This window comes from Botryllus schlosseri, chromosome 6 (assembly GCF_051294905.1).
Source record: "Botryllus schlosseri isolate E-star chromosome 6, Bs_hap1, whole genome shotgun sequence".
NCBI classification, from domain to species: Eukaryota; Metazoa; Chordata; class Ascidiacea; order Stolidobranchia; family Styelidae; genus Botryllus; species Botryllus schlosseri.
This window is the reverse complement of record NC_137241.1, coordinates 18534813-18551071: the sequence shown is the minus strand read 5'-3', so window position 1 is coordinate 18551071 and position 16259 is coordinate 18534813. Positions and strand designations below refer to the sequence as shown.

General features: G+C 40.9%; 1 protein-coding gene and 1 long non-coding RNA gene across 2 annotated transcripts in view; both read right to left on the bottom strand.

Moving 5' to 3' along the window:
* The window catches only part of LOC145441360 (uncharacterized), a 370726-nt gene extending 357887 nt beyond the window's left edge, over positions 1–12839 (bottom strand). The window contains exon 1 of the long non-coding RNA XR_013915807.1: positions 8961–12839. This is a non-coding gene — a long non-coding RNA (uncharacterized LOC145441360). The remainder of the gene's footprint in view (positions 1–8960) is intronic.
* LOC145441359 (uncharacterized) lies at positions 4063–8838 on the bottom strand. Its single transcript, XM_080319205.1, has 3 exons — positions 7562–8838; positions 6228–6395; positions 4063–5536 (listed from the first exon to the last, which is right to left on the bottom strand). Exons 1-3 carry the CDS (start codon positions 7746–7748, stop codon positions 5097–5099), a joined length of 795 nt encoding a protein of 264 aa, XP_080175331.1. The 5' UTR covers positions 7749–8838; the 3' UTR covers positions 4063–5096.
* Positions 12840–16259: the final 3420 nt, after the last annotated feature.

Sequence of the window (16259 nt, the reverse complement as noted above, 5' to 3'; positions counted from 1 at the left end):
CGCGGTCCGGTGATCTCGAGGGCCGACTAGTCACTAGTAGGGCTATTCATAGAAATTGCTTTATTTCGACTTGAATGTGGACTGGACACGCTCGACGACTGTCGGATAACCCGGCGAGATGCTGTTCCACACTTGATGTCCAGCATACTAGATAGAGCGATGCGTTTTCTTCTATTTCGTCCTCATCATATTGTAGCCTAGTTGTTCGTCGAGGATGCGCGACTGCGCGTGTTTTTGATTTTGAGGTGAAGTGATCGTTGATATTTGAGGGACAGTGACCGCAATGGATCTGATACATAAACTTGGCACTTTCTAGCTTCCTTATATCTTCTATGTCTCGAACACAAAATCTTTTGAGTAGCGCATTATTAGTAGCACATCCAGGCCCCTTTGAGACCTATGGTAAAGACGGACCCGGGCAAAGTGCGGCCAGCAGGCCAAATGCGGCCCGCGAAGCTATTCTGTGCGGCCCGCAAAAGGTTGCTTGAAATTCAAAACAATACTTGTTTTTGGAATGACTAAGACCATATGCTGTATCAAATGAACATGAGATTCGTTTACTTTAAAGCCTGTTCATTATAATATGCCACGATTATTACGCTGCCTACGTAGCCTACCTGACATGTGTAATCCAGATTTAAAATAAAAGCTATATAGCTATATATAGCTATATAGCAAAGAATCTTCCCCCAAGAAAAAACACGCAAGATTTATAGAAATGGGCATATCGGCGTTGGCCATTACCGGGTCACGATGCACCAAGACATATTAAGTTTTAGGCCATGTAATATGCGACTCCAAGAAGTGTGCCGGAACGATCGACAGCGAGAAAACCATGGCCAAAAAGGACTGCCCTTATGCTGACCGAAAACTTCGTTCTATATACAAAATACATATAGGTTTAATTAGGCGCCTAAATGACTGGCGCCGAATGTTCCTGTATTGGCAATCTGAACCTCACAAGACAGGGAAAAATTATATGCCAGTGAAGAAATACCAATTTGAAATCGTGTGCGTCTTTTAGTTTAGCAGCCTCACGTTTGGGCGATTCTATATTTTTGATATAGCAGATAGGAGGTCACGAAATAACATCATGTTACGGAGTAATACCAACGGACCCTACAGTTTCCACCTCACTCAGCTCTACCGGTAAATCTGATTACGTGAGCAGAGAGGACAAGAAATTGATAGCAATATATATGCAATTTCCGATCTTATTGACCGATTTTATAATGAATTATCAAAAATTCTCGCGCATCGCGCTGGCTCACTAAACAGTACGACTAATTACGTGGCCAAAGCGAACAACGTGATTGGGAGTAGGTTTATCACCCTATGGGAGCCCAATACCCAAGTTTTTTTGGGGCCTGACGAAGTGCTGTTTCGTTCCTGCCAACGGGTATAGGCCTACGCCTGAAGATGTTTAATTATTATTGAGGGGTCCTACCTTTTAAAACACACCTCACTCAGCTCTACCTGTAAATCTGATTACGTGAGCAGAGAGAGGATAAAAAATGATAGCAATATGTATGCAATTCCCGATCATATTGACCGATTCTACCATGAATTATAGAAATTTTTCGCGCTTCGCGCGTGCAGGCGTGAAAAGCTGACTCAGCTAACGGTCCCCAATGTAGAGATGATAAGTAGCGATAAACAGTGTATAAACCTGAGGGTGTCTGGGGGGCGAACCCCCCTAAAGTCCGGTTTACCATCATATGGGGGGCCCAAGACCAATTTTTTTTTTGGGGGGGGGCTGACGAAGTGCTGTTACTTCTACTTGAGTACCAGCTCTGCCTGTAATATATATGAATGTTTCCAGTCTAGCAGTTACAGATTACTACCATGTTGTGACGTCATGAAAAATGCCGATATTTGTTTTTCTCTTATGGCCGATACTAGGGATGGTGTGAACGTGGGGTTAACGTTCGCGTTCTGTGTGTGAACCTCAGATATTTACGTTTACAAACGAACTTTGGTAGGTTCTGCACTGTGAACCTTTTTCATATATTACAACTTCATTAAAGCATCTTTGGTTGTAATTTATTGCATTTCGACTGCGGGCCACTATACGCATGGCGCTGGCAGCATAAAAAATCAACACTAAACGAGCATGCACCTTGACAAACTCAAACATTTTACTCGCTTTGTTACAAAAGTTTGCTCGAAATATCCAGCTTTCCGTTTGTGAATATATATTTAGTGACTCGCATCTCTGCTGTGAGCTTGACCCGCAATCACACAACATCAAGAGCGAAACACTACAGATTGTAGGTATAGTCAGCGAATGACTCTTATCCAACCAATCAATGAAATTAATATGGTTGTCTGATGAAAAAAATCTAGCGGGCGTACGGGGTCAATCTTGATTTCATATGTTTATTGTATCGGAAAAACCAACTCCGTGGATTGGGGTGTTGGCTACTGCTGTATAACTTGTCAAAGGGGCCGGTAATATCGGTAGCAAGTAGGGAAACCCGTTTTACACTCTGCTCAATATCAACTTAGCAATACTCTGGACGCCGAATACATTGTCCGGTCAGGCCTTGACCGTTATGGCGTAAGCTTATATTCGCTTGCAAGTCCTCGTCGAAATTGTTGGCAAAGCGACGCAAGATATTGATTTTCTGGGATGATTATATCAATTGATTGTCCCAGTTGACACATCTGTAGACGTTTAAAACATCAATAGGTATTTAAGCATTGTGGCATTATCTGGCCCGAATCGTCGCTAGGTATTGCAAGGCTATCACTTCACTGAAATGTAGGGTTGTAATTAGCAATATGACGTCACATGACGTCACGAGGTTCACGTTCGCGTTCACACAGAACCTTTCAAAAAGGTTCGCGTTCACACGAACCTAAACCTTGCAGAGGTTTACACCATCCCTAGCCGATACCGTTATTTTCCAGATGTGATAATATTGACTCGATATTATGGACGAACCTGTAGGGCTGTTCAAAAATAACTTTTTTTTCCCGATTCAAGCCGGTCACCTCTTAAATCGTCAGGTTGCAGTAGAAAACCTTGCTCACCAAATTTCACTCGATTCCAACCAGTAAAGGCCTCCGCAGATCCAATTGAAATTTTTAATTTATTATGGAAAATTAAAAAAAAAAATTCCAAATTTTTCTGCCAACCCCATGAAATTGTTGAGCTGTCTTCAAAGACGTTGCAAAACAAATTTGAGTCAATTCCGACCAGTAGAAGCGGAGTTATTGGAGTTTTTCGTTGAAATTTCTCGGATTATCCTTGATTGGTGGATAATCCGCGATTTATCAACGAAAAACTCACATAACTCCGCTTCTACTGGTCGGAATTGACTCAAATTTGTTTTGCAACGTCTTTGAAGACAGCTCAACAATTTCATGGGGTTGGCAGGAAAATTGGGAAATTTTTTTTATTTTATTTTCCATAATAATTTAAAATTTTTAATTGGATCTGCGGAGTCCTATACTTGTTAGAATCGAACCAAATTTGGTGTGCTGCGTTTCTTAGGGTAACCTGACAATTTAATCAGTGAATGGCTGGAATCCGAAGAAAAAAGTTATTTTTGAACAGCCCTAACCTACAGTCGATCGTGAGGTGGCGAGATAACGCAGTGCGGTATGACCCGCTGCTGCAACACCAATGGGTTGCGGGTTCGAGTCCTACTGAGGTCGACTTCAGAATTTCCATACCTAAGTGTTGGAGGTTTATCTAGGCTCCTCCTCGTCACCTCATCCGCGTAAGCGGTGTCTTACAAAAAGCCGTGGGCCGTGCTATAAGTCGGCAGTTACGGAATAAAAATGACGAATATCGATCGACCTGGTGTAAACGACCATAATAGTCAACAACCCCCATGAATACCATACAACAAACAAACAAACGGGTCTCGTAAAAGAAAGTCTCCATTTTTCTTGGTAGGGATGAATGTGGTGATTTCTCAAGACAAGGTAGGCGCTGATTACTGTAATTTACTTCGTCGTGCGGATTCTGTTCGCATCTCAGATGCTTTGCTTATGCTTGGAAGTGCTGCATGTCTTATTTCCATGTAGTAGATAATTGCAACGAACAACATATTCATATTCGCAATTTATTCACTGTAAGATTTTCAACTGTCACTCGTAGGAAGAGGCCGTCCGTAAATGCGGAGATTGCAATTCGAAATTTAGCGATAGTGTGATAGATAGTGTGGCGTAGAATGGTATAACAACAACAATGAGAGAATTCTCAAAACGGCATTATAGCACGTATGCAATTAGCCTAATACAAATTGGCTACAATATATTGCCAGAGACTAAGCAAGCAGCTAGCAAGCAGATTCGCCTATTAGCAAGGCATCTTAGGAGATATTTCGCAAATCTGCTAACTAAATTGTTACCAATGAATTTCTTCGCCAATGTTTGTAAAGGTGTGAAATAACATGTGTTCAAATGCTCAAGTTCATTTCCTGTGGGAAACCCAGAAAAAAATTGTTAAACCTCGAGCATTGATAACAAAAATTTTGAAGAAAAAAAAATCTCAGCCGCGTTTAAGTAAGTGGGAAGGGGTTAAATAATAGTTTGTCATGATTCTCGCTATTCTACTACATACTCTCATGTGGAAAAATATAAATACATGATAAATACATTTAAAAAAATAGTGTAGCAAGATGGATGAAGACGTCAGGGTGAACATTTTTCTCGTTGATCGAGGTACATTTTCTCAGTTATGACAGGGCTGCCACTTTTGACTTGACAACCGCACGGTCGATTGACTTTCCATCGAGCTTTCCCCGAAAGGTCACTGCACTTCATAAAGCATATACGTAAGTCTATAGTCGCCACGCTGTCACATAAAAACAATCGTAGACTTGTCACGAATCTCAATAATATGTCTTGCCTTGTCTTAAACTTGTATCAGTATATGTTCTATATAGATATTATATAAATATATATAATATGTATTTGTAAATTCCCAGAATACCATATAATTTCGCTCGTTTTACTTTAATAGGGTAATCTCCAGGCGTGAAACTTATAGATACTCATTCTCTCTAGACTGGGACAATTGAATATATATGGTCAAAATCCATTTCAATTCACTGAGAACGTGCTTTGTTTTTGACGTAGGCCTACTGCACCGCTTCTTTCGTGGTTATGTTTGCAACAGGCAAGTTGTTTTCAGAACCCGTAAAAGTCTCCGCGTTCGTATCCGGTGGCACGTTAACGTTATCATCATCTCCTTGTGGCTTTTCTTTAAAAGATGCTTTATCCTTCCCGTCGGATGCATCGCTGGTACTCGGGTCGATGCGGTCATCGTAAGTGACAGGCGCTCCGTCAACTAATTTTTCTGTTTCACCTTCTGTGTCATGTTCTCGTCTTGCTCCGTGGATTCCGACGAAAACGAAAACCACCAGCGCAACTTGGAGGAAGAACACAAACCAACCAAGTATGTAGGCATACCCGTAGTCGTATGAAGCTCCCTGCGACAGACTTGTGGAATCGAAAAATGATTTCGGGTCTTTGATCCAAAAGTGAGTGAACACGCTTATTCCGATCAGATATAGAATTGCTGAAATGTGAAAAAAACTCGTATGTCTCTTTTATTGAGTTTGCGCTATTCGCTGAAGATACCACCAGCAGGCTAACATATTCTACTAAGCTAAAGTAGCCTTGGTAAATTTGAATTAATCTGGCAGTCAGCACAGCCTATAGTAGGCTTAGTCTAAAGTCAGTTTTGCCTAATCGGCGGTAAAGCATATACCATATAGGTGGCTAAGTCAATGCCGCATCGGACGCGCCCCTATTGAGGGCCACAAATTCGAACGGGCTCAAAACTATTTCGTAAATGAACATTAAGAGTGTTTTCCGATAGAATTCTTCAATTTGAAATAAGTTTGTCTTAGCGCGAGGTAATGTCTCGAGAATCGTGTAAATCAATTTTCATTCCAAAGTCATCGTATACTTTGTTGTAGTACATTAATCACTTAATGACGAACATGTGTAAAGCTACTCTCAACGGAAATATTTTGAAAACATTTTGATTATTTGAATAGCAAAAAGGTCCAACTGTTGAAAGAAACGTCAATTTTGTTGCTGTTCGGTCCCAACAAGAACTAATAGCGTGAGGCACGTTTGCCGCCGCGACTATTATGCCTTTGATGATATCTCCATGCAAAATAAGTATAACCTATATGTTTTAGGTATATGTATAATTATATATGGAAATTGGACAATGGACATGATATCCTCCTACCACCGACCTGATAGAACGAAACAAGCTTCAGCTACTTTTACGAAAAACCAAGGTCCCCGATGACATAGCTCGAGACGTGTGATACCAAGCGCGGTAGAAATGATTGCTGCAGATGCAAATCCAACCGAAAATATCACCATCGCTTGTAAGCATATGACAGCGCCGTTGCTCGCCACTGGAATCAAATGCAATAAGTATATCGCCGCTTATTAATTTTTCCATAATAATTCTCCGTGTGCTTATTTGAAGCCATAAATAAAGTAGTTTATCTATTTATCCCGGCCATTCACCATATGGGTTTCGGCGGAGGTGGATCCTTTACCATCCGCTTATTTCATGTTCAGAAAGTTTACGTGGCGACTCGATGTTGTTGGAATTAGTTCAGGGATAAAATGTTCACAACACAGGTTTTGCTGTTATGGCTTTCTGGCGTCTGGAACTCGTTCACGGGCATACGAAAACCTATTCTCGCGGAGTAACCGTATGTGGGTATCACAAATTACGAAAGTTTTCAACCAATAGGTATATTATTATATTCTTTATTCACAGTAAAACTGGTGGATACACACATAATCCGGGGAGCAACCTGCCCCCAAAGGAAAATGGCGAGATTGGAGTAAATTTTTAAAATTTCAGTAATACATTCAAATTGTTATTCCTATGCAATACACGGAGAAGTCAGATTACAGAATTGCAGCAGATGAAGAATTGGCAGAGGTAGAGATGATTGAAGATGAAGAATCGAAATTAATTTTTTAAATAATTTTAATAATTTTAATAATTTTTAAAATAATGCTATGGTGCGCGCTAGGGTAATGCGATGGTTATGATATTTATAAGAAGATATACACGACTGAAACGAGGTTACATTGCATTGTTAACAAACATACTAGCATTTCGTCGTCAATTCCAAGCACTCATTCTTGCGAACAACTTTTAATTCCATTCAGGGCAAATAAACAATATGTTCACATGGAGATGCAAATGGAAATATAATTCTGATTGCTTTTGAACCTGTATGGGTATAGGATTTGAACGGAGACTACCGATCTAAAGTTGTGAATAACAAATCATGACAATTGATAAGTAACGTTGCAATGCAAGTTTCGAGAGTTTCAATCATTCCATATTGTATACGCCGACTACCGCAAGTCGTCCGAGAGCTCGTAATGCGTGTTTTTTCGAGATTATTTACACAATTATGAAAACTTTTCGTAATAATTATACAACTTTTTGAAAAAACAAACAATTAATTGCAATTCAAATAGCATTTGTTCAAAACACTGTATAAAACATTAAAACACCTCTTGTTTTAAATCCAACCTTATTTGCAATACTTACTGCTCAGTGTAACTGACATCGCTGTTGCTTCGTGGTTAAACAACCCGAAAGAGAAAGTGGAATGAGACATCGTTACTATTACCCACGCCTTTGTAGCGGTGGTCACAATCTGTAAGGCCAGGACGCACACACCACCGATTATTGCAATCAGACACACTGCAGTAAACCTAACTTTGGAAGAGGCCATACCATTTACCGGATTTATTCGCCTTGCTTATCCAAACAAAAGATATTTTTTCATCCACATGCTAAAATATGTTCTGAAAAAAAATCCACATGATAAGCTTTTGATCTTTGCCAGTAGTGTGCATATGCAAACAAAAGATGCGAAAGCTAACCGTTACAGGTAGACTTGCATTTATAACAAAAATCAGTTTAAAGCAAACACGTTCAAAACATGACCCTTGTTTAAAACATGTTTTTTTCATTTTTTTTTATTGCCGTGACGTTACGAATCGTTGATTGTGACGTCACAAGGGATTGGTATTGCCACTTGAAAATATAGGATAAATATGGCTTCTTCGACGAAAATGGCTCCCGGCCACTGTCATAAACACTGTCAAACATCGCTATGCCGCATTTTAGCGGTAGCCGGTCATCATCATCAAAACACCTATTCCGTAACAATGATCTATCTATATCTACTTGCTCCAACTGTTGAACCGACGACGATTTCGAATATTCCAGCCAGTCCACATCGTATATATTCAGTGCAAATCGTCCGTAGCAACTGCTATTCTACATTCTTTTATTCTGATGATTTCATTTACCAGTAAAAAGAAAAAATGTGGCCAGAGTAGTCTGTGATGCCTTCTCCCGATATAAAATATACCACAAACTACGTCAATAAAATCTGCTACATTAAACTGAACGAGCACTTTCGAAAAGAGCCATGTCACGTAGTTATGAGAGGCACGAGACACACATAACCAATTGGTATCAATCGAACATGCTATTGTCGCACTGATTCCGAACATCCAAATTCTTCATGGTACCATCACCACCTCACAATATTGAAGGAGCGTGAATATTGATTGCCTTTGCTACGGAGAATGACAGCGCAGGGAAATGAACAACGTGCAACGTGAGGCCTTGGCGAGGCACGAATTAATCTGCCGCAATGATTGTAGGCCTAATAATCGGACAGTCGCAGCATGGTGCAACACTGTTGTGTATTCTACTTATTCAATTACGCTAACGTAGTACCTTGCATGGTTTAAACATGCTTGTTTTTAATTGATTTTTGTTTTAAATGCAACCGTATCTAAATCTATGACGAAACGGCTTTCCCTCCTGTGTTTGATGACTTTTTCATACCTGCTAAACATGTCCATTCCCATTACACGAGATCTTCGTCTAAAGGAAACGTCTACTTACCCCAACCCAATAGCAACCTAACTAAGAGATCTATCGACTACTCGGGACCTATCATCTGGAATGCATTACCATCACATATCCGTGAATTGCCTTATAATAGATTCAAAAAAGCCCTACTTGATCACCTCTTGTCGTTACACTAACACTGTTGCCCTACCTCGCCCAGACATTGCTTCATTGATCATTTGCTACCATTGTTTAATTTTTTTCTATTTTCCTTTCGTAACTAAACATTTTTTTACAGCCAGACTGTTCTGAGTCAAGTGTACCTGTTTGATGCTGGTGTGATCAGACTAGATGACCTTCACGGTCTTATCGATCATTCCTATCTAATACCGAATACTGTGCACGCATATTTTCTGTACCACCATCACTGCCGTTTGTTATGTATTTTGGTTCGATGAAAATAAAGACTCTCTCTCTCTCTCTCTCTCAAGCTAGAAATTCAACTACACACCAGCAGCCAAGCCCGACCGAGTCCGAACTATATGTAAATAGAACGCTTGGTTATAATTATCTGTCGTTAAAATTTGAGGTAGTCTCCCAATTCGCGGGTGACCAGGCGAGACCGCCGAAAATTACATTTTCACTGGATCACCTTTTGATTTTGTTCAAGTCGCCAACACTGAGTCTTGCTGCAATGATCTGGGTCAAGTTTGTGGACCTAGGGCGGTTGGGGTGTGGTATTTGACTTGTGTTGGGAAGAGGGAGGGCGTTATCGCTTTGATGTTTGGCTTTCTCGGAACATCATTTCCGCATTGCCTTATTTTCTTGCTGCGTACCGGATAAAAATGTAAATTTCGGTGGTCTCGTCAGACCGTCCGTGAAATGGGAAAGTACCAAATTTGAAGGCTTGGCAGCGAAATGCTATCATGTAGGTTTCAAACCTAAAGAACGTAAAAGTGTATGAATGTTCGATTGGATATAGCGCAATGGTTATTAACCTTTTTTTCTCCAGTGCCCCCTTTCAAAACTTCCCTGGGTCTGGCGCCCCTAATTTAAGAACTGCAGTAAAAACAATGGGTAAGTGGCCGAAATCCGGTTTCGAGATGGGACCCCTATTAGACAACTCGACTAATTAACGGTGTAATTTTATGTGCTATTGTCAGCATCAAATCCAGGTTGTTATACCAACCATCGGGCAAGGCCTACGGGCTCATAGCATTTGGTTCGAGATAGATCAACACATCCCGAATTCTCCTCTGTGATTGGTGATACGGGGAAGTTAATTGCATTGGATTTTGTTTCATTGCTTTGTGTGACTACTAAATCAACTGAAAATGTGGTAGAGATTTGTTCACATTAAATTTAGTACTGCACAAAACTCTTAACTTCAACATGAATGGGGGTAACAACACTAAATAATATCATCCTTTATGATACAATGAAGAAATATTCTGACGATTTAATTTTGTAGCTCTCCAATACAAGTATATTTAGTTGATCATTTTGACCAAAAAGCTTCGAAACTTCTTTTTGTTTTTTGTTAGATATTTTGGCGCCGCTATATTATAGATAATAACTGTACTAAATCTGTATAAGTATCAGTTTAATATTAGTTTCTTCATTTCAAAACACCACAAAACTGCGATACAATGAAAACATAGGAAGGTGTCGAAATGACTTGGAGTAGCTAGCGTGACGCGAGTGTTTTAACGCAGAATTTGCAATTCCAAAGTACGCCAAATACAGTTTACATGAATTAAAATAAACCACTGAATTCATGGAAACATCGTCGGTGGATATTTTGAGATGAGCGCAACGGAAATGTTGTGATTTGACAGATTCTGTCGAGTTAATTAGCAGTGAGAGCTCAGGGATATAGGCCTATACAACTCTTGTTCTACTATATAATTATATGTGCGTACTACACCATCTACTGTTAGGCCACTTTTCTTCAGCGCCCCCATGCCGTCCCCCTATGCCCAGCGCCCGCCATTTCGCCCCCTGAGCGTTTCCGCCCCCTTCAAAATCCAAATCGCCCCCTTGGGGGCGCTGGAGACAAGGTTAAGAACCACTGATATAGCGAATAAAGAAACGGAACAAGCAGACACCCTGCAAATCTTAAACTGTTACGTTGTACAGCGGAACTTTTCGAGTTTCTCATATTCTAATATGATTGGGTAAAAATTGCGCAACTACTTACTGCAACTTTTGTTAAAATTAAGTACAATTTTCTCGCGATTTTAGTGCAACAAAACTTGCCCTAGTTATTAGCAATCCGAGAAGGAGGAGAAGCTTGTCGGCATTACTGTTATTTGGAGAAAAAAATCATATCGAAAGAAAAGTTGCATCCAATTGCTTTTAGTTTAAAATGGGGCCCTAAGTTTGCATTTCAAATGTGCTCTAAAGGTAATGCAGTTTCAAATTAATGTAGACACAATGTGAAAAACATTTTGGTAGCAGTCATTTTTCACGAAAAGTCTCATTCCAGTATCGATCTCTGTGATGTTGAGGTGACGCGTCATCGCTTTTATCACTTTGCGAAATTTATGGCGGAGATTCAGTCACTGCTGCGCTTTCCCGACGCGGTCGAGACAGAGAATGAATTTTGGATAGTTGTTAGCCGACATTATAAAGGAGCTGTGTCTTACGATACCACGGCGGTTTCGTTAGGGCGATCAGCGCTCAACGGACGACGTAACAGCGACAACTGAAAAAAGTTGAATACCAGTAACAAGCTTGACTCACAAATAGCCTATAACCCTGTACCTAGCTGAACGTCCTCCGTTTAGTTCCAGTATCCCACGACGTACGGTTCGTAAGACGCGGTAGCTTCGTACTATCGGCTGACAACTATCTAAAATTCATTCTCACTCACTGCGTCGAGAAAGCGCAACAGTGAAAAATGTCTGTCTAAAATCGTTAGGCTAAGGATATGGATATATGTTTAAGTCAAAACTCTTAGTAAATGCTTTGATAAATGAACTCGTCCCTCATATCACAGATATTTCACTGATACTATATTCGAGAAAGTGCAGGTCAGTTTACGTACCCAATATAGCTCTCAGCTTTGATTAGACTCGAAATGAACACACCATTCTTTCGATACCGGATATTGCTTAGCGCAATGCCGCAGCTGCTTGTAGTCGCAGATTGGTTTAAACGTGGTGACAGAAAACTATGATGCATACAAGTTCCTTATCGATGAAATATTGCATACTGGTACGCATTTTGAATACCAGAACTTCGAGTTCTGTACCCGGGGCCACTAGATCTAGTCTACATCTACCGACTTTCTGCCTATAAATCGCGCATGGTCTATACATATAGGCTACTACACCAACTTGTTCACAACATCAAGCCGCAGTACATTGCGCTGCGCCTTCGAAACGTGGTAGTCAGCCCTCGTCCCTCATATCACAGATATTTCACTGATACTATTCGAGAAAGTGCAGGTCAGTTTACGTACCCAATATAGCTCTCAGCTTTGATTAGACTCAAAATGAACATACCATTCTTTCGATACCGGATATTGTTTAGCGTAATGCCGCAGCTGCTTGTAGTCGCAGATTGGTTTAAACGTGGTGACGGAAACCTATGATGCATACAAGTTCCTTATCGATGAAATATTGCATCCTGGTACGCATTTTGAATACCAGAACTTCGAGTTCTGTACCCGGAGCCACTAGATCTAGTCTACATCTACCGACTTTCTGCCTATAAATCGCGCATGGTCTACATATACTACACCAACTTGTTCACAACATCAAGCCACAGTACATTGCGCTGCGCCTTCGAAACGTGGTAGTCAGCATTGTCTCACACAAGTTTTCGATGCTTTACCAGTATCTTATTGCGCTCGTGCTCGTCCATATGTGGTTGCGCCTTCCTCTGCTGTCTTCTTCATTGTGCGTCAGTGTGCAGTACAAGGTATTGGCAGCGTAGCGTATATGTAGAAGCATATATAACATTTCAATATTTTTCTAACGCTAATGTGACGCTGTTACTTATATGCAGGCCGTGTTATTTTTGGCATATGCCAAAACTGCCAAAAATAACTTATTTTTGGCATTTTTCGATTTTTATTTTTGGCAGTTTTGGCATCGTCCTCTAAATAGATAGTTTCAGCCTCGAATTAGTCACAAAAACGCTTTATTTGGGCTAGTTTGTCAAAAGACACCACAAAATGTGCAGCATCCACTTATAGTCAGTGCCAACAAACAATAGGAAGAAGAAAAAACCTAACGATTTCATAGGTTAATAATATCAAACGAAACCACAAAATGTGCAGTATTCATCGGAATCGGTGCCCATAAGCGAAAAAAAGAAAGAAAAGCCTAACAAACACGCTCAACAGCTTATTGTTACAGCTGTTGAATAGACATAAATCGTTTGCACTGTAACAGTGCTTCCAAACTCAGGTTAGCTAAGTTTCTCCTAAATTCATTTCTCGCCCAGATAATCTGGGAAATATCGGCTTCAACAGTAGCGCCGTTGAGGGAAAGAATGTTGCCAGTCATCCACAAAAGGTTTTCAGAGCTTCAAAATCTTTGGAGGGCCGAACCGGCTTCCATGCATCATGAAAAGAGATCACTTCGCCAGTGCCATCGATCTCGTCGCGGAAAAAATTGTCTTCCCGATCCTTTTCCAGGAGTTTCCTGTGTTGTCTCTCAACACATTCTATTTAGTAGCCCGAATATCATTTCTCCTTCAGTCTACTGATAGATTCACTTCAGGTGACTTTAATATTACAAACTCGCATGGAAGAGTCCTGGGAAGGTTAGCGGTTAGCTTGTTTAAGAACATTGACGAAACAAGACTGTCTGGCAAAACGAGACTATTCAGCTCAGAAATAGCCAGACAGTTTGTTGCGTCACAATGTTCAACTCGATAACAATGCAAAAATCGTGGTTGATTTTGGGGGTTCCAGTTCCATGAGCAAAATATAATTTATATTTTAATAATCAGTACTGAGGCAGCTTCTCATTGATACCCGTTTTATCAAATTTAGCGCTAGACAAGCCGGTCAAAAATGGTCGTAAAATTGCCTTTGGACAAATGGAAAGTATGACGTAAACCAAATGCAGTCAGCCGTTCAATCTCGCTATGCCCACACCATTTATGACACCATGCTTTCACCCCTAATGGGTGGGCTGGACCCAGATTAAGAAACCTGCCTTTCACAGACGCTCTTCTCGCTTGTAACGCGGTCCTGTTAACACAACACCATGAACGAAATAGACTATTTGGCAGGCCGTTTTATTTTTGGCATATGCCAAAAATTGCTTATTTTTGGCATTTTCAAATTTTTATTTTTGGCAGTTTTGGCATCTGGCTCCTGAAATGCCAAAAATAACACGGCCTGCTTATATGTGTTCTGTTCATGGTCGCGCTTCGAAACAGCCATATGGTCACATCATATTTAGACATCGTTCAGGGCGAACTAACTATAATTAAACTTCATCGAGATTCTAGACCAGTGGTTCTCAACCGCCGGTCCGCGACAACATTCCCGCCGGTCCGCCAGACATATTGCAATTTTATACCTGAATTTCAAGATGCAATGTTGAATGCTTGTCCATTGGTAAAATAAATAAAACATCAAATTCTAAACTCATTCAGAACTTCGTGAGGTAAGATTAGGGTTAGAAAAATGTTCGATTTGACTTGAAGTTCAAGACATGTCTTTTAACGACATGCGAGCGACAAGTACAAAACAGATACGAGCTGACTCATCGCTAAACAGCGCAGTTTGCGCGATCATTCGTTTTCGATTCATTCGTTTTCTGCAGGACCATCCCAAACCGCCCAATTGGAGAGGGCCGAACTTAAAAGGGGCCCAAAATTATTTTGCAAGTGAACATATATCATAGCGTATTTTTTTTAAAGTTTTTCCAACATTTTTCAATTTCTTTTCGCACTTTGCGCGATCAGGGATTTATAGAAATAGGCATTTTGGAGTCAGCCATTACCGCGCCACGGCGTAATAACACATAATGAAGTTTTAGCTAACACATGACTCAGAAATGTGTGCCGAAAACTCGCCAGCGAGAAAACCGATTCAGTTTTGAATGAGCGAAAATTTTCGCTATTGGCGAGATTAAGCTACGTAGACCAGGGGTGGCCAACCTGCGGCCGTGGACACGTAATTCAGTTAGTATGTGTTGGCGGCCATTGACATGCAATTTGAATTTACGAATTAACTTCCGGTTTCTCGAGAGATTTTAATTAATCTTGAACCGCGCGATTCAACGTGACATCATTTTCTTTTTGAATATAGTAGCGTCCTTTGCAATCAGATCCCTACAGTACAGAGGCGAACAGCAGAGGAAAATGATGCGCTTCATATAGAAATACCAGCTCGGAATCGTGTGCTCCTCCCTATACTGACAATCCTGATGGGGGGTAATAATAACAGCATGTAACAAAGTGACTAATAACAATTGACCCAGCCGAAGATGCATCATCATTTATAACTTGCCCTAAATTTTCGAAAACACCCGCTCCATCAACTCTACCGGTGAATCAGATCACATGTGTTGAGAAAGGATGAATGTTTGATCAGTAATATGTAAAACTACTAATAATAATGACGAAATTCATCAGCAGCGAATCTGAAAATTTTTTCACGATTTGCGCGACTGTCGACAATCCCATGGCATGACCACTGACCACTCGGCATTTCGGTGCGTAGAGTAAGCCTATGTCATTAAAGAGATTAGTACTGAGTGTACCGGAAATACACATAGACAGTTTAACATGGGTATATGGCGTCCATGCAGCTAGTTTATTATGACTACGCCCTGGAATGCGACCGTAGGCTACATATGAGCAGTCGCAATGCAGCCGTGAATCGCAATAAGGTTGGCCACCCCTGACATAGACTCTCGGCTTACACTGAGTAGAAGGAATGTGCTCACAAGTACAGGTAAAAACAGCCACCCAACTGTGGGGTCTGGGGGCGAAGCCTCCGGAAGTTTGACTCATCGCCCTGTGGCGGCCCAAGACCAACGTTTTTTGGGGTGGGCGGACGAAGTGCTTTTTCGGCCCGGATTTGCGGATGGCCGGTATAGCTGCTGTAAGGTGTCTCAGTGCAGCGCATTTTATTCGTAGTTGCCAGAGTATAGCCTGCGTCTGGTGATAGTGAGCAATGAGCAAGGTAGCACGACAAGGTGCTTGGTTCGACTCCGAGAAGGCGTCTTCTCTCGATATTGTCAAAGAGAAGAATATTATTCGAGTTGGCGTGGTCGGTTAAACCAGCGACCTCCACCGTGAAAGACTGTAAACGACTCTCGGGGGTAGCACGTATATCTGGACAAGACAATTATACCTCGACTCAGCAGACTCATGAAGACAATAATTTATTACGATCAAAACC

Coding starts and splice junctions, on each gene's coding strand:
- LOC145441359 (XM_080319205.1), bottom strand. CDS start 7,748: ATGGCCTCTTCCAAAGTTAGGTTTACTGCAGTGTGTCTGATTGCAATA. Junction 6,396..7,561: donor GATGTCAGTTACACTGAGCA/GTAAGTATTGCA, acceptor ATTTGATTCCAG/TGGCGAGCAACGGCGCTGTC. Junction 5,537..6,227: donor AGCTTGTTTCGTTCTATCAG/GTCGGTGGTAGG, acceptor TTCACATTTCAG/CAATTCTATATCTGATCGGA.